The sequence below is a fragment of the Sus scrofa genome, chromosome 2 (assembly GCF_054392235.1).
Source record: "Sus scrofa isolate SSC_HxYL_T2T_F1_AM1 chromosome 2, Sscrofa_HxYL_maternal_Yorkshire_Landrace_v2.0, whole genome shotgun sequence".
Taxonomy (NCBI): domain Eukaryota; kingdom Metazoa; phylum Chordata; class Mammalia; order Artiodactyla; family Suidae; genus Sus; species Sus scrofa.
Genome location: NC_139384.1, coordinates 29,022,350 through 29,044,191, shown reverse-complemented (window position 1 = coordinate 29,044,191; position 21,842 = coordinate 29,022,350). Strand labels below are relative to the sequence as shown.

The 21,842-nt window shown below is 48.8% G+C and overlaps 1 protein-coding gene across 15 annotated transcripts in view; it reads left to right on the top strand.

Moving 5' to 3' along the window:
• The first annotated feature begins 2,695 nt into the window (after window positions 1–2,695).
• CD44 (CD44 molecule) overlaps window positions 2,696–21,842 on the top strand; it is a 95,745-nt gene continuing 76,598 nt past the window's right edge. For all 15 annotated transcript variants that reach the window (XM_003480710.5, XM_085011506.1, XM_085011508.1 and 12 more), the window contains exon 1: window positions 2,696–2,890. In XM_003480710.5, coding sequence (XP_003480758.1) covers window positions 2,788–2,890 — 103 coding nt within the window. In that variant the 5' untranslated portion in view covers window positions 2,696–2,787. The remainder of the gene's footprint in view (window positions 2,891–21,842) is intronic.

Here is a 21,842-nt window from a genome sequence, read left to right as displayed (position 1 = left end):
TGAGAATGCAAGAGGAGTAGCCTGTAGTCAAGGAGGCTCTCCCCAGCTCAAAACCTTACCCTGAACTAGATAGTGTTTATTAGCTAGATGTTTGCTTTTTTTTTGCTTTTTAGGGCTGCACCTGTGGCATATGGAAGTTCCCAGACTAGGGGTCCAATTGGAGCTATGGCTGCCAGCCTGTCAGGGCCACAGCAAGGCAGGATCCAAGCTGCCTCCGTGACCTACACCACAGCTCATGGCAATGCTGGATCCTTAACCCACTGAGTGAGGCCAGGGATCGAACCCACAACCTCATGGTTCCCAGTCGGATTCGTTTCTGCTGTGCCAGGAAGGGAACACCCCCCCCCCCCCATAGATTCTTACGTTGAAATCTTAACCCCAGTGTGATGGTATTAGGAGGTGGGGCCTTTAAGAGGTAATTAGGTCATATGGGTGGAGCCCTCATGAATGGGATTAGTGCCTTTATAAGAAGAGACACACAAAAGAGCTTGTCCTCCTCAAGCTCCCTCTCTCTCTGCCCCCACCCCCCACCCCCCTGCGAGGCTAGGAGAAAACTGACAAGATGACCGCCTGCAAACCAGAGTGTTCTCACCAGAACTGTACCATCCTGGCACCCTGATCTTGGACTTCTCAGCCTCCAGAACTGTGAGAAATAAATTTCTGTTCTTTAAGCCACCTAATCTATAGTATTTTGTTACGGCAGCCTGAACTAAAACAGTGCTTGCTGATGGCTGCGTAATTTTGTGCCTGTACTAAACGCTACCTAATGACTAGCATGTCAAATTTCATGTTATGTCTATTTTAGTACAACAATAATAATAAGCTTATATTAGCTCCCTATTTCTTAGGAATCAAGCTCGATCTTCCCAGTAAAACTTAGAAATGGCTCACCCCACTAATTCTCATGTCTTGCTAGCCCCCCTCAACCTCTTCCTCTGATCAAATGTTCAAGTCATTCCAAACTGCTCTCCACAATCAAAAGGTAATTACTTTCCCTCAGAAATTCTGGCACAGCTCCTTCAGGGTCTTTTTTGTCAGAATCACTGGTAACCACTGTCATTTTCTGTATGTCTCACCAGGCAAGAATTCCATTAAGATTTACTTTCAGTAGTCCACATGAGCAACAAATACTGCTTCTGCATTTCACATATTAAATCACAGTATATTATGGATAGATATGACAGTGTGATATAAGGTAGGGTTTATGCCTCCCCTGAAGAATATGACAATTTCCTCCTCCTTTCGAGATTTGTTGGGTAGCCTAGATGGAGGAAAGTGGATTAACCCTTGCATAGATAGGAATATACATGGCAGCAAGAAAGAAGGGATAGACGCATGGGTGGGTGAGAGGGTGGATAAAATGGTGAATGGATATGTGGAGGATGGATGGGTGGATGGGCGAATAATGGATGGATACATGTATGATGAGATATACGGGTGGATGGAAGGAGACGAGGACAGTGTATAGATGGATGTGGATTTACAAAGAAATATGAGGAGTTCCCGTAGTGGCGCAGTGGTTAAAGAATCCGACTAGGAACCATAAGGTTGCAGGTTCGGTCCCTGCCCTTGCTCAGTGGGTTAATGATCCGGCGTTGCCGTGAGCTGTGGTGTAGGTCGCAGACGCGGCTCAGATCCTGCGTTGCTGTGGCTCTTGTGTAGGCCGGTGGCTACAGCTCCGATTGGACCCCTAGCCTGGGAACCTCCATATGCCGCGGGAGTGGCTCAAGAAATAGCAAAAAGACAAAAAAAAAAAAAAAAACCAAAACAAAACAAAACAAAAAACAAAGAAATATGAAAAGATTAAGGACAGCTGGATGAGAAGCTGGATGAGAGGGTGGTTGGAAGGATATGTGGTTAGATAAATGCATGGAAAGAAGGATGGATGGCTGTGAGTGTCTACTGGATGGACAGATGCGCGAGCCCTGGAGGGAGGTAAGGTAAGATGGGTAGAGAGATGAATCAGTGGATGGAAGGATACTTGGGAGGATGAATGAGCGTGTGAGTGAGTGGATGAATGGGTGGATGGTTCCAGGTGCCAGCCTGAGGCTGGATGATAACAGGTGGGTCAGTGGCTGGTTATCATTAGCCTTCTCTGAGTGGTCCTGATAAGAATCAAAAATCCACCTGAGGCTGTGAACTTCCTTCTCCTTCGAGGGAAGAAGAATGTGCACTTCCTCTCTTCCCTGGGAAGAATCACAAGCTCCCCATCATGGGCAGGGAAGCACCACTCTCCAGGGCAGGACCTGGCTCTGTCCCAGCTCTTCTCCCAGAATATCCAGCTGCCTCTGAAAACCCAGGGAGAAGAGCTCCCCAGCCAGATGCAAAGAGAAACAGTAAAGAGGAGAAGCCAGAGGCTGATCCCAAAGGGCTGAAGTTTTACGACTCAGTCATTCCCTGCTGCGTCCAAAGGCTGGGCTCCCAGTCGCCTCTGGAGCGGAAAGCCGGTGCCTCCCGGTACGATGGAACCCCGCGGCCCCCCGGGGCACCCGCTTTGGCACCCGGTGTTACCATCTCCGTGGAGAAGGGGGCGGGGGCAGCGAGGCCAGCGCCAAGGAGAGCCGGTACGTCTTTAAACTTCTGCCGGCTGCTTAGTCACAGCCCCCTCGCTTGGGTGTGTCCTCCGCTCGCTCCCTCCCTCTTAGGTCACTCACTCAACCCTCGAATAAAAACTGCACCCAACTTCCCAGGCGCCCTCACTGCCAGCCGGACCCCAGCCTCGGACAGGTTCTGGCGCCCTGCTCGTCCAGTGCTCTGCCGGCCCCCGCCCAGCGCCCCGGCCCTTCCATGTCACCCGCTCACTCTCTCCGTCGTTCCGACGCCATGGACACCTTTTGGTGGCGCGCAGCTTGGGGACTCTGCCTCGTGCAGCTGAGCCTGGCGCAGATCGGTGAGTGCCTGCCGAGGCGGTGGGAGGGAGTGACAGGAGTGGCCGGGACCCGCCGGCAGTCGCGCGGGTTGAGTTGGCCCTGGGGCACCTGAGTCAAGTGGGCGGCGAGCGGCTGGGATTTGGGGAAGGAGAGCCGGGCACGGATTTGCGCTAAGCTGGTGGAGAGCCTGTTGGTGGAAAGCACCGTTTTGTTGAAAAGAGAAAGAACGAAGAAAAGTTTGCTGGGCAGGCTGCCGGCGGTGGCGCGCAGTTTTGGGTGAGGTTGTTGGAGCCCTAGAAGCACAAGGCAGAAAGTAACTGTATTCCTGGGCGCGCACAGCCCGCGCGTCTGGACTAACAGGCTCTGGTGCCCAAGGGCGCTGGAAGCCCGGCTGGGCTGTGGCCGGGCAGAGCTGGGCAGGGCAGGGACAGGGGCTAGGGCAGAGGCAGGGCTGTTGGCGAGGTGGCCATAGAGGTGGGCACAGTGGCTATGTGTGAGGGCTGGTGGCCATGAGCTTTCTAGAAAGGGGTCCTGGGTTCCAAGGCTCTTACAGTTGGCTCCAGTCACTAAGGATCTTAACACTGTGGGAACCTGAACCAGCACTGTGGCAAGGTTCTGGGTCTCCACGAGGTGCCAGCCTGGGTCAGGGAGTGTGAATAGGAGAGGCACTGACTGGGCCAGCTGCTAGGTCCTGGCAACCTCCTGCTTCTGCCGATCAGTTAGGGGAAATCCAGCCAGCAGCGATGTGGCTCGTATTCCCTGCCTGGCAGCCTCTAGGCAGGATGGGGGAACCTGGGCACCAGGGTGGCATCAGGAATCCTGGATCTGGGGCTGCCAATATCCCATCCCAATAGGCTCCATGCCCTTCAGTGGCTGTTGGGGGGAGAGGCTGTGTGTGAGGTATTGGTGAGGCTGAACTCCAAGCATTCCTTTCTTTTGTCTATAGAGGTACAGATAATTACATGGCTGATTTGGTTATCGCTAGAAAAATTAATTATTTTTCTTTTAAGAAGTGCCAGCTGGGTCATTAGAACAGCTCAACCTATGGTTAATTCCACTCAGCAAGTGTTTATTAAACACAACCCTGGGAGTACCAAGAAAGTAAAAGACACAATCCTAGTTGGGTGCATTAGAAGGACATGTGGGGATCTAAGATGTAGATTCCTCAAACAGAACAAAAGTAATCACCGATCATAATAATTAATATTAATAGGGATGACTGCACTAGCTACTATTTCTTATGCACTTTTGCTGTGCCAGGCACTGTGCTGAATTCTTGACTTGGGTTATCTCATTTCACCCTTGTGATGGCCCAGTGTGGTGTTGTTAGCCTTTTTTTTTTTTTTTTTTTTTTTTTACAGGAGGGAAACACAGTGAAGCTCAGAGAGGTTAAGTGACTTGCTGATGTTCACACAGCCAGAAGGATGGGTGGTCGTGTGAACCAGACCCCTGAGACTATTGCTTAGTCAGAATATGTTAGGCTGGGTGTGTGGCATAGACAGACTCTCAGAAAAGATTTTATGGAAGGTGGGGTCGTGGTGGACCAGAGCCCTTAGAGGAGGCTTTCAAAGGCAAGGAACTAGACCTCCAAGGAGCCGTGGAAAGGCAGAAATGCTGGGGCGGGGAGAGAAGAGGGGAAGATTCCAGGGGGAGCCCTGAGCCTGGTCTCAGTGAAGAGGAACCAGGTTGGTGTCTCTGTGACCTCTAAGGAAGTTTATTTGTACATTATGTTCCTGTGTCATCTTCTGCTTTGTTTCTGAGAATTCTGACTCCTGACTCCCTCCATCCTGTAGCCCTGATTCTTCTTAAGGGCCCCATCCCCCAATATTCAGCACTGTCTTGACCCTTGAAGTTCCTCCCCAGACCAGCAGGCTCTCCTGCCCGGAGTTTTTGTGGTCCCTTTGGGCAGCATCATTTGGAGGAAGCGCCCAAAAGTGCCTGTAGCAATAACTGCTGGGGCCCAGGCTTTCATGTGCTTGTAAAGTTGTTTGAAAGGAACTGAGACTTGGAAAGGAGACGTGACTTAACAGCAGGCTTGGGCTGGGCAGGCAGAGAAGGGAAGGAGAAAGAGGAGGCGGGGAGGTTCTGCTGTTGCCCCGCTGCTAGTGGAGGCAGTGGGCTCTGGAGGACAGTGAGGAAACTGTGGGAAGGGGCGAGGCTTCGGGAAGGAAGAAAGCTCCCATCTCCCTACTGGAGAGCAAGAAGTGGCGATGTGGCCGAATGCACTCAAGCAGCATTGGACCCAGACTCTTTAAGCTGGAGAATAGATCTCTTGAACTGGGTGTCACAGTGGGAGGAATAAAGTAGCCCTGGGTGGCGGGCATTGGGGGGAGCCCTCGTCCCTCTCCTCCTCCTTTCCTCTGTGGGTGAGAGATCATTGCTAAGGAATTTCACTCCTGGTGTTTAGAAAGAGGGGTGCATCTGACAGTAGTGGGGTTTGGGGGTGGCAGGCACCCTGCTTGATCCCTCTGAGCTTTAGAGACCCCCTTTTCCAGGAGTTGGACTTTGGCTGTGTTGTCCCAGGCAAAGAAGCAAGGAAGCAAAACTCCATCAGTGCTGAGGTTAGTTAGCATCAATTACTTCAGATGTTCCCCAAATAGACACACAACGGACATCTTACTTCCTGCCAAGGCAAGGTGCCAAGTAGGTGTGTTTGAGGCTAGCAGCTCATAGGAAAAGTTTCCATTCTTTTTCCAAATTGCCCCACGCAGCAGAGGATGCTGGGCGGCATGAAATTCTTAGTTTATGACAGATCCCCTTCCATTCATTCAAGAAATATTTCTTGACTCATTGCCATAGACTCAGAGATGGGGATTCCAAGGATCATTTAGAAAAACCCTTTCTTTTTCCCGAGGAAGAAACAGATCCCCAAAGAGAAAAGTGACTTCCCCTCTCTCGGACAGAGAGTGAGCGCAGGACACTTTCCCAACCTCAGTTCTCTGAAATACCTCGATCCTCCAGGACTGCTGTGAGCCCCACCTCTGCCCTCGTCAGTGGGCAGGAGAGCATGGGTCCACTGATGTTTGTTTCATGCCTTGAATGCTATCTTAAAACACTCAATACAACTTTGCATTTTCCTCCACAATATTCCCAGTTTGACTTTAATATAAGAATAAGGAGCTATCTTATTCTCGATGATAGCTTATCATCAAGCAAAATTGCTTCCTGGGGAGGAGCCTCTGCACTGTCCAGGGTCTCCTGGAGTGTTGTTGCTGGAGAGTGTTGCCAACTTTAAATTTAAATGCCTGACACTCTGCTCCTGTGCAAAGTAGGGCCCTAAGTCCCCAGCAAATATCATTTACTCAGCACTGACTCTGGGCTAGGCATTCATCCAGAAGCTTCGAATAGGTTATCCTGTATAAGCCTCACAGCAGCCCTATGCACGTTTAGCACTTTCATTTTTTTTTTTTTTATTATTTTATTGGCGTATAGTTGATTTGCAATGTTGTGGTCATTTCAGGTATACAGCAAAGTGATTCAATTAGACCTTTGCACAGATCCATTCTTTTTCAGATTCTTTTCCCATATAGGTTATTTACAGAGCACTGAGTAGAGATCCTTGTGCTGTTTAGCACTTTCTAAATTCCATTTTCTAGAGAAAGAAACTGATCTTGGGATAGAACATGATGGAGGATAAGAGGAGAAAAAGAGTGTATGTATATGTATGACTGGGTCCCTTTGTCATATGGCAGAAATTGACACAACATTGTAAATCAACTATACTTTAATAAAAACTTAAAAAAAAAAAGAAATTGAGGTTCAGGGAGATTGCTTGCTAGGGAGTGGTGGAATTGGGGTTCCTCATGGTCTGACATCCTCCGTGTTAGACTCCAATGCCTGCTCTCCTTTGATTCATTTCTTTGCCTCTGGGGGACTTTGGAAATTATGTGAGGCCAGCAAATGGGAAACCTGGTGTGAGCAGCTCTCCTCTTCCCGCTGGCAGGCTGAGGCCTTTTGGCTGCCCTGCTCTGCCCTGGCCTGTCTCTCTCCAGGCCTGGCCCCAGCTGTCAAGAGATGCCAACCTAGTTATTTGTTACTAAAATAAGTCCATTCCCTTATCAGCGTCCAGCTGCCCTTCTAGACATGCTCTCATTTGCAGCCTTGGAAAAAAAAGGGAGAGGCTGTTCCTTGTCTAAGAGACAAGTCAGGGCAATGCCTTTTGACTGGGGATTAAGAAAGAGGCCCTGCGGAGGCTCTGACCTGTACGCATTCTGGATGCAGTGACCAGGAAGCCCCCTCGCCACATGCTCCGTGGAAACCGGCAGTGTTGAGCAGGTTGTCGTGCCCCAGGGAGGGTGAGTCTGGAGAACCCCAGTGATCCGGTTCTCTAGGAAAGTCAGGGATCTTGAATGGAAAGTCAAGGTGGGGCTCCAGGGGACACGTGGCCACTCAAGTGAGATTTCAGTTTGGCTTCGGGTGCCAGACCGTTTCCGGGGGTAGGAGGGTAACTGATGGAGAGGAGGTGGTGAGAGGGAAGCCCGCTTCCTGGCCATCCATCCTGGGTGAGATCCGGGCTGTCCTTGTATTTCCCCCGCACCTCCTTTTTAGCCAGCTCCACCGGAGCCTGAAAAGGAAGTGGCTCTTGTGAAAGAATGAGCTGAAGCAGGTGGCAGATGCTGCCAGACAAAGATGCAGTTCTCTAAGGGGATCTTTTCTGTCTGAGAGAGAAATTCTGGGGGTTTGCACCGCAAGAAGCTGATGACTCAATTTCCTTTGTGTCCCCGCTTGAATGGGAAGCACACAAGTGTTCTTTAGAATCACCAGGGTAGGCTGGTGCCTCCCACCTTAAATTGGAACCCCACTGTCACTTACTGTGCAAGCTGACATTTTCCTTACCGAGTGTCCTCCCCCAAAGCTGGCCAGCATGTTTGAGAGGCAGCCTGATTGGCCAGCCTAAGGAAGCGGGGCTTTCCTAAAGGTTGCGCTTGTGCAGTCTGGCTTGGCTGGGACACAGTGGTTGTGTGCGCCAGATTTTCCAAGAGAGTCAGGATTTGAAATATGCAAATACTCGACCAGTTGAAACAAACAGGGTGTATAGTTTGGCTAAATATTTACATACTATTCTACAAATAAGTGCATGGCTTTGTGTGATTAGAAGTCAGAAAGTTGCATGGTTTTTTGCTTGGATGAGTTCACATCTCTACAACTTCTGAATCAGTCTAGTGTCCGATTATATGGAGATGTGTTCCGAAAATATGTACTTTTGGAAAGGAACACTTAAAAACCTCTGCTGTCCATTTCTGGATCACCCCAATTTGTGAAAAAAGCTCCATACTGGATTCTTGCCTGCTAGGTGTGGACACGTGCATGTTATCGTTGTGATCACAGGTGCATACACACCTGAATGCATGTGTGTACACGTGATGTGGGTTTGGCAGGTCAATCCTTAGGCATTTCTAAGGTGTCTTCCATGGGTCCCTCGCTGTGTTGAGTATCTCAGGGGAATTAAATGTGTGAGACATGGGACTTCTATCCAGGAACCTTACGGTTATATATGTGTCACAGTGCAATCAAGTGACAGCCTGGCCCCCCCCCCCTTTTTTTTTCCTTCCCCCATCTGTGCCATATGGAAGTCCCTGGTCCAGGGACTGAACCTACATCAGGACAGTGACCCAAGCTTCTGCAGTGACCATGCCAGATTCTTAACCTGCTGTGCTACAGCCTGGCCATTTTAGGCTGTAAGGCTAACAGCCCTGCTGAGCTAAGGCACAGCTGGGAAGGCTGGGAAATCACTGATGGGAGGAGGTGGCAGAGTGTGGATGAGAGAGGATTTGAATATCTGAAGAAGACGGAATGAGATGGGGGCATGTGTATTTATTTCTATTTCCCCGCTGTTCATTTACCCACTCTTCGAGTAAATTCATTACCTGGACAATATGCTCAACAAATGTTCAGGCACTGCCTATTCAGTGCTCCCAGGGGTTATGTCCTGAGAGCTTGTGGTCGGCAGAACACAATCCTTGCTCCCAAGGGGCTCACTATCTAGTGAAGAGTTTCCTAGGTTATAGCTGACTCTGCGTCTCTAGCTTCCACATCCTAGATTCTGGTTGTGCACCTCCCCCAACCCCGCAATGACAACCATAATTGCCTCCAGGCATTGCCAAATGGGGGGTGGTTAAAAACCACCCTCAGTTGAGAATCCCTGGTGTAACTAGGTGGTGGCCGGTTCCCAGATTCCCAGTGAATTACACTAAAAGCTGCACCAGAAAATCAAGATAAATAAGTATATTTCTCTTTGGGGACCAAGGGGTGCTAATGACCTTCACACTTCTCCCTGAAGGAAACCCCAAACTGGACTCTCTTCTGAGTGCTACAGGAACCCCTGACTCCAGGGATTGTATTGTGGTCCCAGATCCCAGTCTCGGCTCATAGTTGTTACCAGTAACTGTTGAATGGAAATGAGTGCCCAGCATATAGAAATGACGGGATCCATGTATATATGAATATGAAAACCTGCTGGACAGTCTGCCTAAGATGCTGATGCATTTAACTGTCTGTGACACCATTGGCGATGGCCACCTTGTTAAGGGCAGGGCTGAGAAGGGCACTTGGTTGGCCAGCTGCCCACCACAGGGCTTGTGCTTGGTCTGCCCAATCAGAGGGATCGCCCGTCTGTTTGTGGCTTTGGTGGCTGCTTGCTGTGGCTGGGGATATCTGTCTAAGGACAGGGTGACTAGCTTCTTGGGCCAAGAAGGCAGTGGGAGCCAGGCAGGATGATGACACCAACCCCCAACCGGAAGCCTCAAAATAAAACCCTCCCAGGCTATGGCCTGCTTGAGCTTTGGTTATTTTAGAGATGCTGAGCTGAGGTTGGACTCCTTGGGTGATTGGCCCACACCCTCCCTTCCATCCTCCCACACCTGCTTCTGGAAGGTGGTAGCAGGTGGGAGAGAAGCAGAAGTTCTTCCCAGAAGGTTCTGGCCTTCGCTCTGGGTCTCCTGCAGCTGCTAAAGGTGTTCAGGGAAGCCTGACATCTGCTGGGGAGCCACGTGGGCAGCGGTAAACCATGCCGCCTGTCCATGGACCTTCCCAAGCGAGAAGTTGCCCACAGCTGGGGCAGGACCTGCCTACTTGCCTATCTGCCTACAGATCATCTGCTCTGGGAAGCCTGGTGACAAGGAGATGGGGGTGGGGATAGGATCCCACGCGGCCGGATCTCCCTGAGCTGGGGGTGTCCTTCTGAGGCAAGTGTCCATCCTAAGAGCAAGTGTGGGCAGACAGGTCCCGGGTGGGTGCGGAGGCGCTGAGTCACCAAGGGGGTGATTTGCAAAACTCAGAGCCCCCAAATCTTTCCCGGATCTTCAGCTTTTGAGGGTAAACCTTAATTGCAAAACTCTGGGGAGAGAGAGACCAGTAATTTTGAGCATTCGCTATGCTGTCATGGCAAGTCTCCTTGAGCTGTGCCTGAAAGTGCAAATTTCTTCCCCTTGACCTTTTGCGAGGTAGAGCTCGTGGACTTTTTGTATTTGTTTCTCTGCAGCTAGTTGTATGTATCTGAGATACCATTCCTGCTGTTAGTGAGACTAACCAACCCAGGGTACCATCCACATGGGGGCCCATCCTAAGTGTTTCCTCTGTACTAACTTGTTTAATCCACGCACTAACCTGAGGAAGGAGCGCTATTGTTGTCGCTCTTTTACCTCTGAGAAAACCAAGGCGCGGAGAATTTAAGTCACTTGCCCAAGGCCACAGAGCTGGGAAGTGATAGAGCAGGGATTCAAACCCAGGTGGTCCAGCGACTGGGTTCATGCTCTTGGTCACGGCATTGCTCTGCCTCCCTAAGTGTATCAAGATGTCAGGGCACCCCAGAAACCCAAACAGTGATACCTGGTGGTACCCTGGTTGTCTTCATAAACCTGGTTGAAGAATCTGAGGCAGGCCGGACCATAACAACCACAGAGTGGGTTTTGCTCTCCTTTTTACACATGATGCCCGAGGAAGGGGCTGGAATTGCAATCGTGAAGGAGAACGAAGTTGAAATGGAAACCTCCCTTTTATGCTCTGAGTAGCTCATTCATTCCAATTCCTGTCTAAAAGTTCTGCTTTCTATTCAGCTGATGGGGGTGGGGGCGGTGGGGGAGGGTAGTGATGGACAGGGTAGGACTCCAAAGGACGGTGACTTGTTTGTTCATGACCGCTTTAGTACTGTCCCCTGGCTGGAAGATGAAGGTTGCTGATTGGTCTCTCTATCATCCAGGCGCATAGGAGGATCAAGTTGGGGAATGAGCCAATCAAATAGCAGCAAAAATGTTTGTCCTCAGCTTAAGGGTCCTTGGTACCAGGGCCTCCTCTCTAGCAGCTAGAATCGGTAAGGGAAAGAGGGAAACTTGGGAGCGAAGGCCATCAGGAATCAGGCTACGCTCACTCCGGGCACAAGGAATAGAGCAAAAGCTGGAAGTGTGGTGTGGTCCTTCTTCCCAGCCCCGGCACAAACCCTGGCTTCTATTGGGCCCAGCAGGTGACTTTTGCATGGAGGGGTAGGGGTGGGGAGCGTTTCCTGTGGGCACCCTGCCTGAGAAACAAGCCCCCTGGAAGGGAGGGGGCAAAGCCCCCTAGAGTCATCTGACTTGGTCTGTAGGAAGGGCAGGGGCTCATCACAGGTGCCCATCTGTTTCGATTTCAGTACATCTCTTTGCACTGGAGGAGGTCGGCAGTGCCTTCGAGAAGAAACCACACACCAGTGGTGGATCTAGGCACCATCTTTATCTACTTCCTCTCTCAAAGCGAACCCAAAGTGTTAGAGAGCAGATAAGGTTTCTCTTCGCAAGTGTTCACCATATGCAAATATAGACGCCAGGGAGAACTTAACAATTCCACGCAGCTCAGACCTGGTCTTCTGCCTCTGGCCCAGAAAGTCATTTTTATCCAGGCCCCTGGCCCCAGTCTTCCTTCACTTCAAAAGTATTAAATGAGCAGTTACTCGACCCGGGTCACAAGTGCCGCCATCTTTGAATGTGTCCTGTCACCAAGCAGATTCTGGCGGAGCTGAGCACTGTCCTAACAGTTGGCAGGAGACCAGTCAATGTCACTGAGTCCGATCCCAGAGCCACCGGTGAGTTTCAGGGCCACACTTCCCTACAGGGGGAGGACAAGTGTCTAGGTACTCACCAGAGTGACAGTCACACAGGCGCAAAGCAGAGTTTAGAGAGAGAAGTAACACTACTATAGAAATCTCCTGCCCAGAAATTCATCCTTGCCATGGCTCCTCTGTGATGGAATGAGTTGATTTCCCAGTGTCAGCCTTAGCGGTCAGGGGCATCCCTCTAGACTTCCCAGAGTGGCTTTTACTTCCCCCCGTTGTCTACATGTTGTATCTCCCTGCCACTTCATAAAATCGCCACGAGCTTATCTCTTTCTTAAAAAGAAGTTCAAGGGATGCTTCTGGGCTGTATCATGATGCTCTGTTCTCTTTCACTGGTGAGCATATAAGCTCCTTAGGGTAAAGCTCCTGCTTTATGTGCATTTCTGTATATTCTGTACAGTGTCATTTTGCTGTAGTCCCCAGCTGTCAGTTCCTCAGTTCTGGTAGATGTTCAATAAATATTGGATGACTGAATGAATGAAATTTCTAGATTTGGCGAACAGAGCCGTCTTTATCATTTACCATCTGTGATCTTGATAGGTTCTGGCTAATTCTTCTTCATCCCTTCTTTCCTTTCTGGTCTATAGAAACCTTTTAATTATTCTTTTTTTCTAGTGCCTCATATACTGATTCTCACATTTCCTGGAAATCACCTTTCTCTGTGTTCCGTCTAACATGAGTGTATCTTTCTTCAAGCTTGACATGACAGGCCAGGTGAGAGAAGTTTAGTGCTCACAGGGTTTTGTCCAGGAAGCCAGGAATCTTCTTGATTCCCTAGAGGTCTGTCTACCTCTCTGCCCCAGGACTTCCCTCGTGTATAAAGAACCCCAAGCCTCAAAATCATATTCTCATGAACAGGAAAAGAGGTTGCCTTTTTGGCTGCTGTGTTAAAAGGGGGGAGGAAGGGGGAGGAGTTGTTTATTTCAGTGGTTTAAAGACGACTGGTGCTGAACCAGCTGTTTGGTGGGGTGGGATGGGAATGAGGAGGTCGGCTTTGGAGGAGGGCCATGCGGAAGGAGTAAGGCCTGTGAAACAGGCTGACTCTCCCTGCTCAGGTGGATGGAGGGCAGCGGGAGCCTCGGCGGCCGCACATGGTAAACATCTAGAACAATGTTCGGCACGTAGTACTAAGTGTCTGGGACACAGAAGTTGCATCAAGCGTAGAAATGACTGTGCTGTTTTAGTTCCTCTCTGTTACTGATCCACTAAGTGAGGCTGAACCAACCATTTGTTCCTCTTCGCCTCCAGTTTTCCATGGGTGAAATGGGACAACAGGGTTCTAGTCGATCTGTCAAGTCTTTTCCAGGTCTCATGTTCTACAAGCCCTCATTCTGCAGGCCCATGAACACCTGAGCCTCAGAAAACTTAATGGAAAGAATAAGGTGACTGTAAGGCAGTCTCCACCCCACCCCCAACACACAAAAGTGATGCGTGGCTTGTGTTAAATGTCAGAAGTGAATTATTAAGCCACCCCGGGAATAACAAGCATGTGAACCCAGTTGTACTCTAACCTGCAGAGGGAAAGGATGCTTCCGGGGCCAAGGGGCTCTGCTCAGAGGACTCCACCGAATCCTCTCAACCATTTGCCAGTGAGCAGATAAAGAAGCTTGTGCCAGAGAAGGTAGCACTGGGTCTCAGTCACACAGCTAATAACTGCAGGAGGCCCGTCCTAGGATTGTCTGCACGCTCAATCTTCCTTGCTTTATTTCAGTGCAGTACTCTTTACTTTGAGCAAACATTGCTTCGGGAAGCCAGAAAAGCCAACCCCCAAAGAAAAGCTCGTGTCCTTCATTTCATCAACACGTTGAATGTCTCAGCTTCCCTCAAGGGAACCCTGCCACATGTCAGTGCAAAAGGAACCACGGTACGCAGCCAAAACCGTGCTAAGAGGACAAGTTCCAGTATCCTCAGGAGAATCACTAGGGTGGCCGTGGGAATCGAAAAAAATAATCAAACCAAAGCAATCAACAGACAAATAAATATGTGCGTGTGTGCATGTGCACACACACACGCCACCCCCCCAAGGCACCAGGCAAAGTAGACCTTTGAGATAGTGAGTTGCTGCTTCTAGACTCCTACTGAGATGTTTATTTCTTTTTCATGAGACCAGAGAAGCTCTTCCTGCTCTGCGGGGAAAAAAAAGGCGGGGGGGGAGAGTTATAAAGACTGCATTATTTAGGATTTCAAGTGGTGGGTCAGAGACTAAACACCATGTTGGGGTCTGACCTTCTATGAGTCATTGCACATCCTTGTCAGACCACACTCCATCCTGGGTGTGTCCATCTTATCTGGCATCCACCAAACAAGACGCTGAAATCCAACACCAGATGAATTCAGTTCTCCTCTCCTAGGCAGTGCCCGCAGTGATGCTGGACATGGTTCATTCATCTGTATCTCCAGCCAGTCCTCTAGACACAGTGTTCGAGGAGAAGTGAGAACCACATGTGGCTAGCAGAGGCTCAGCATTTCTCCATCTTAGTCACAGGATGACCGTGGGCAAGATTCTTCCTTTATTGGTTGCCTCTATTTCTCCAGCTGTAAAATGGGGATAAACTCACCAAGTCCTTGCATAAAAACTATTTATGTGGAAAGAAGTGAGAGAAGCAGAAGGGCTAGTTCCTGTCCTCAGAGAGCTTACAGTTGGATGAAAGAAAAGTGAAGCAGATGAAACAATGATACAGGATAGCAGACATCTCCTGCCATAAGTGTCATTTGTGTAGCGTGGCTTCATGGAAGGAGTAGAATTTGAGAATGAATTGAACGTGGGAAAGATGATGGCCAGAGAGGGGAGAGCCACCCAGGGAAGTAGAAAGGATGAGATGAAAGTAGGGGAAATAAGTCTGGTTTGACTGGGGTTATAAGGGGGCTCGGTCTGCCTGAATAGGAGAGGCCATGCTGAAGAACAGTGAGCCATCAAGCTGGACAGATTCCAGGCAATCAAGTAACAGTGGCACCATCTATGAGACTCTGTTCTTCTGCCCCAGAGACGCAGAAGTTCTCATGACACTCTCTTCAGACAGTGCTGGACAGAGTTCAGAAAATGGCCAGCTCCGACATTGGTTGAGATTAAACTTTGGCAGCTTTGCTGGGGTGGTAATTTAAGAGAATCTCAAATAGGCTCTAAGGCAGGACAGCAGTAGCAGACAGATTTTAGCTCCTGTCCCATTTCCCATTGATTACTAGAGGCTGCCCCACAGGCTGTGCTAAGAAGCCAAACCTTGGCTCAGCCATAGAGAGTGCTGTGATCCATTGGTGATGTCTGCCGTGAGCACAGTATGGTAGAGGTGATTCTCCTGTATCACATGGACATCACGTGGTAAAGCAGTAGGCTTTTCTACTCTGCCTTTCTGATAGTTGTGTGCAACTCTGGGAGTTTAGCCTGTTGAATCCAGTCAACTAGCCATACGGTAGATGCCACCTCCTTCCAGAACAGTATAAATGCAGTCTCCTGAGCCTTCTCTTATGACTCATTCACACTGTTTTCCCATCACCCCAAATGAAGTAAGATGCTGGGAGCCCGGAATCTCCTCTGTTTGAACCAGGGCCAGACTTCCTGGCAAAGGGCGTCTTCTCACATCAGCTTCTCCATCTGCAAACTGAGAAGACAAAAATGATGCCTCACCCATGGGGTGATAGGAGGCATAACTAGCGAATGTGAGTAAAGCCTTTGAAGATGAAAGGGTTATATGCACACGTTAATTACAACTTTTATCAGCCCTGGAGCCTCTGCATTCTCAGCTGCCACTGGGGCTCTTCTTTGCCTCCCAAATGCAAACGGTAGCAGCATTCCACAGACTACTCGCCCCCCCCCCCCCAATTCTATTGGCAGCATCCAAGTCAAGAAGGCTAGATTCTGAACTCAGGCTGGTCAGCCCACTCTGGGCCACTCAAGTTTCCCATTCTTCAGCCCCAAGGGAAAAAACAAGCTCACTACCTGGACAGGTAAGATAAGATAGAACCAAGGTATAAACAAAAGGCTCCATGAAGAGTCTACTAGAAATAGCCCCTGGGTAAGATTAGGACACTCTGCTCTAATTCCCACCATGTCAAAGCCTAATTGTGTGACCTTGGGCTACTGGCTTTATCTGTCAAATGCTTCTATACACCACCGTGAACCACCTGGGGATAATAATCCGTCTGCCTCCCCTAGACCTTTCCACCTTTGCCTGCTGGTGTGAAAGTGTTTTGTGCGGGTAGGTAGAAGCACGTGATGTAGACCTCCAAGGTTCTATTATTACCGGAGGTTACTTTCACCTTTATCTCTGTCTCCTGTTGCTGGTTGACCCCAATCATTGAAACTGTATTCTTCGGAATGCTTCCCCATCTCCTCCCAGCTGCCAGCCCCTCCTGGGCAGGGCTCACCTAGGGGCCCTGGAATGTGCTTAGGTTCTTGGTTGTGCTGTTTCCTGAGGCAGGCAGAGGTAGCCAACCTGCAGGGGACTGGGGTTACCCAGCTGAGTTGAGACCCAATGCCCCTGGCTAGGGTAACTCAATAAAAGTGCTCAAAAAGGGTAGGAGGGTTTTCAGATACCTTGTTGGGGCTTAGAAGGTGGGAGGCTGAGCTGGGTCCCTCGAGCAGCACTAAAGTACGGATCCAAAGAGGAGAAAGGGAGAAAGAGCCTAAGTGAGATGTTCTCATGAGCTGGTGACACAAAGCCAATGATGATAGCATGTCAGGTGGGGGAGAAGTGCTAGAAATTACATAGTCCGCTTGTTTGATTGGACAGATAAGGGAAGGATGTCAGGAAGACAGAATGTGACTTGCCCAAGGTCACATCACTAGTTAAAACCAAAACCCTGGTTTCTGACTCTCAGTCCAGTACCCCTTCCATTGTATCCTTTGAGATGATAGAGGAAAGGCACTAAACAGGAGGACAGTGGCTGACCAGGGCAAGGAGACTTGGAGTGACAGAGAGGGAGATGAAATGGTCCTGTGGTCCTGTTTTTGTTTGGTTGGCTGGTTTTTTTGTGTGCATGGCACAATGGGAACTAGTGTAGGTGTTTACACTCTGCTGGGCCTTTCACTGTACCTAGATCTGGTCTCCTGTGCAGTATCTTATGCATCCATATTTGGTGTTCATTTTGATCCTTTTTGACTTAATGAGCGTTTGGAAATCAGAAGGCCCAGCATACCCTGGCCTAGTGCTGGCCCAGCCTCTCTGAGCAACAACTGATCTTCACGTGAGCCATGTTCACTCCACACATATTTATTGAATCCCAGTATGTGCCAGGCATGTTGCCAGGTGCTGGGAATACAACTTGAAATAAGAGAGACGCAGTTTCTGTTCTGATGGATCTTAAGGTGTATCAGGGAGACACAGTAAACAACAAATTACCCCCTTATTTAATTACGCTTATGGTCAGAGCTCAGAAAGGAGCTTGTGAGAGCCTGTCCCAGGGAGGCCTCATTTGATCCAGAGCATCCGGGAAGGCTTCTCAAGGATGAATAGCAGTGACTGTGTTTGCAGGAAGCCCACAGTTCCTTGGGTAGGGGGCCTACTTGTCGGACTTCTCAACCCCACCAGCTCTCAGACCAGGGGACAGTCTGGTGAGTGGGGTCAAAACTCCTCAAAGCAACTCCAGCAGGGCAGCTTCTGCTCTGGCTGCATCACATGTAGGTCATCTGAGTAAAAGAGCAGAAAAGAAAGTTCTAGTCCTCAAAATTCTGCAAGCAACTTGTTTATCTAAACTGCCCTGCCACAGACAGTGGGGGAAAGAGAACCCCGGGAAGCCCCAGACTGACTCAGACTTTTAGAAGCACGTGTTGGGGGAGCAAAGGAACTCAAAATAAAAGGTGTCATATGAGGTCAGAATTATTTTAAGCCATGGGGGAAAAATTCATAATTTGCTTGGGAATCTTGAGCGTTCGGTTTTGATTTAGGGTCAGATCTCATCCATTTTATTGGAAGTTTTGTGGTCTTGTTTTGAGCTCTTTGGTGGCGAGCACTTGGGCCCAGGGTTTAATTGATATGTGTGTTGACAGGATGACTTCAAGAAGCTGTGCAGGTGCAATGGCCAGGTGGGAGGAATAGGCAAGAACTCTGGGATATGGATGTCCAACCATTTGGCTACAAGAGCCTCACTCTTTTATCTCCTTTGTTGGTGGTAACTACTAGGAAATGCCCAGAGTGGACTCTATCAGAAGAGTGAGATAGAGGTGGTGAGAAAAATCAAATCACTTAGGATGGTTTCAGATGAAAGTGAAGGTAATGATAACGCTATGTATCCATTGGTAGATAGAGGCACCCGTGCTCCAAATGGTCCATTATAAACAACTGGGCCTTGTAAACAAGAAGAGATTCAAGATTATTCTCCCAATGATGATGACATCCTTTCACTTTTACTCCGATGTGCTTTCTTGGGTAGGAGGGATAAGCGTAGGGTTGTATCTATCTTGATTGAACATCAGCCGCAACCCATCTCTGCATCAAACCATAGTATGTCTCCCCGTGTAATTGTTATCTGTCACATGTTTCTGGGTGTATCCACATCAATGCCTGCCAGCTGGGTATCTCTGAAAGTCACGGAATAATCAACCATCATAAAATGTTATCTCCCGCAACAAGAAGTATGGAAGTCGGGCTCTTCCGGGGCTCAAAGATCCAGTTGTCTTTCAACTTTCCCTTCTGCCCCTCTCAAGTGTTTTCCCATAGTTTAGCCTCCTCCATTGTTCCAAATTGATTGCCACAGTTCCAGGTATCCTATGATAACAATCTATATCCAGCACCAGCAAAAGGAATGCTTATTCATAAGCATCTCTTCTGGGGGAAAAAAAAAATGGAGGAATGGCTTTTCCATAAGGCCTTAATTGACTTCCCTTTACCTCTTGTTGAAAGAATGGGGTCCCACTTCCTAGAATACCCACAGTGAACCCGTCACAGGCAAGGAGAACTCTGACCACAGTGCTTGGCTTAGACCAGTCATGACCCACCCATTGGAACTGGGAGCTGGGGTCTTGCTCCTCTGTAGCACAAGTGTGAGAGTCTGAATCAGTGTTCAATTAGAAGAATTTTACTGCATTGGTCACAATGTCTGTTACAATGAGTAGAGCCCCAAAGGGAATCTATGCACCCGGTAGAGTTGTGGTTTGAGACTCTATAGAGTCCAAAGAAAAAAAGCAAAGCTAAGTTCTTGTGTTCCTGAGCCACACCTTCAACCTTATCCCGAGAAGACACACCTCACAGACAGAGTTCACAAGGGGGACACTCTGCAGTTTGAGGCTGAGATGGTCCAGGCTTGTCCTCCATCACAATAGCTTTAACTGCATCCTTTTCTCTCTCCAACAAAAGCATATCAGGGGATAATCTTAAACCTGCTACAATTTATAAGCAGCATTCCATCTTTTGCACATTTGAGTACTTATTATTAGAAACTCATTATTGCAACCCATCTCAGCACTGCTGGGGCTGCACCGCACGTAAGGACCATGCATCTGTAGTGATCCACTTGAAAAGAATTACTATGACCTTGGCTGAGCATCTCTTCCTGTAAATTATGAGACGATGACCCTCAAGGGAGATGACCTGCTTCCCTTTTCAATAACTACACTCCCGGAGTGTTTTAATGTGTGTGAAGTGTTTGCAGTGCCATTATCAAATCCAGCCCTCACATTAACTTCGTGGTTAGCATTGTTCCACTCCTGTAGAGAAGTTTAATGACTTTCCCAGGGTCGTATGGCTAAGTGGTGCAGATTCAGGATTGGAAGCCTAGTTTCCCACCCTCAGACTTGATGTCTCTGTCACCCGGGGGATCTGACTTGCTTTCAGGGAATCAATAATTGACTGCTGCGTTTTACATTAATAATTGCTCTTTCATAAGCCGGAAAACTCCTTCCTAATAGTTTCTTTGAGCCCAAAGCTCAAGGGCCCAACATCTCAGCATTTTCACGAGCCTAAAGATAAACACGTGGCTTTCTGGGCCAGGGCCCTTTCTCCGTGCAGTTCACCATGGATCAAAGAGTGTGGGGAGAAACATCAGGACTTCTGTTTTGTTTCATGTTTTTTCCATTCCTTTTTTTTTCACCTAAATATCATTAAAGGATTTATAATGACTGAATCCTTTAATGACATTCAAGAGAAGCCCAGGGGATGTTTAATGTGGACCTCAAGGATGTGATTGCTTCTTACACAGGAAGGGAGCTGCTTCTTTTCAAAATACAATAATGAAAGAGCTAGAGGAAATGGGTTCTATCAAATTGAAATGATTTATGCTTTATTTTGAGGGTGAATTTCCTGAGCGTGAGGCCGGCTGCACCTGGCCTGCTGGTTCCCAATCTATCCTTCCTTCAGTTGTCAGCTGAAGTGGCACTGCCTCGGGGAGGCATTTCTCGGGAACAGCCAGCACCTTGGGCAGGAAAGGCTTCCCTTTAGACTAAGCACGGAGCACCCTGTGCTGCGTTAATTGTGCTGTGCTGTTGACCTGGTGAATGTCTGTCTTCTCCCCTGGACCATGGTCTCCATTGCGACGGGGACCTTGCCAACCTTGTTCGATGCCTTTATCCTAGTGCCCAGCACCGTGCCTGTGGGAGGCACCAAATGAAACCTTTTTGAATGAATCAATTTGGGATTGGTGTTCTCTTTTCTGAAGGCCTGTGTCCACTTTAATGTTTGGCTGGATTTGTGGGATTGTGGCTTACCATGGTGGATTCCGGCTGTGATGTCCAAGTTCAATTAAAAAAGCAATGTTATGTATGTATGTATGTTTTCATGTATCTCTCATCTATCACCTATGTCTGTCTATCTATCTGTCTCTCTATCATCTATCTATATATCTATCATCCATCTCTCTATCTTTCTATATCTGTTGATTGGAAGAGACAAGTACTTAAAAAGCAAATGAGGGTTAGCAAGCGGAGCCCATACTTTCTCGTCTCTTGATGGCTGTGCTCCACTCCCATTCCAATCCCTTTCCCTTGGCTGGCCTCACCGAAGAAACAGTCTCTTCTACTCACCAAACAGAGGCTGAGTATGTGCATTATTTGACCACTCAGGATGGATGTGAAGGACAGGGAGGAAACATGCCCTGTTGAGGGATAGGAATGATGGGGTAAGGTTAGGAAGTAAGCCTTGGACACTCTAGACTCTTCTTGCTGGACACAGAGGGAGGGGCTTCCTGTGGCTCCCTTCCGGAACATGTTTGGGGCAACTCTCTCCTTCCAAACATGCATCATCAGATAATCTCCAGCCTTCCTTTAGGACTGTTTCTCAGGGTAGAGGAAAGGTACCCTATTATCTGTTGGAGCTTCCTGTTCTCTGTATTGTTTGGAAGGCTAAAGTCAACAGCTACTTCTGTATTCTGCATTGTTTGCATTGTTAAAACTTTTAGAAAACTCATCCGGTTCCTTCTCCAAATGAGCTTCCCAGGCCCCCTGGAAGATATTTAAAAACAGGCCTCGCTTCACATGGGCCAGCAGGGAATATTGTCTCTCAAAATCAAGTTTTCTATCTTCCTCTAGAGCCTAGATTTGAGAGTCCTTACTCATCCTCTGTAGTTCAGCCTCTGGACCGAGCAGAGGGCTCAGGGATGCGCAGAGAGGTCTGAGTCTGGTAGCTCAGGCTCTCAGAAAGCCATGTGGGTCCCAGGGTTTGAGTTCTGCCCCTCATTCCTGATGTGGCCTGAAGCAATTTGCTTAACACTCTGAGCCTCAATTTCTCACCTGTAAAGTAGAATAATGATTAGAGTTCCCATTGTGGCTCAGCGGGTTAAGAACCCAACATAGTGTCCAGAAGGATGTGGGTTTGATCCCTGGCCTCGCTCAGTGGGTTAAGGATCCAGCATTGCCATGAACTGCGTTGTAGGTCGCAGACACAGCTCGGATCCTTTGTCGCTGTGGCTGTGTCGTAGGCTGGCAGCTATAGCTCCCATTTGACCCCTAGCCTGGGAACTTCCTT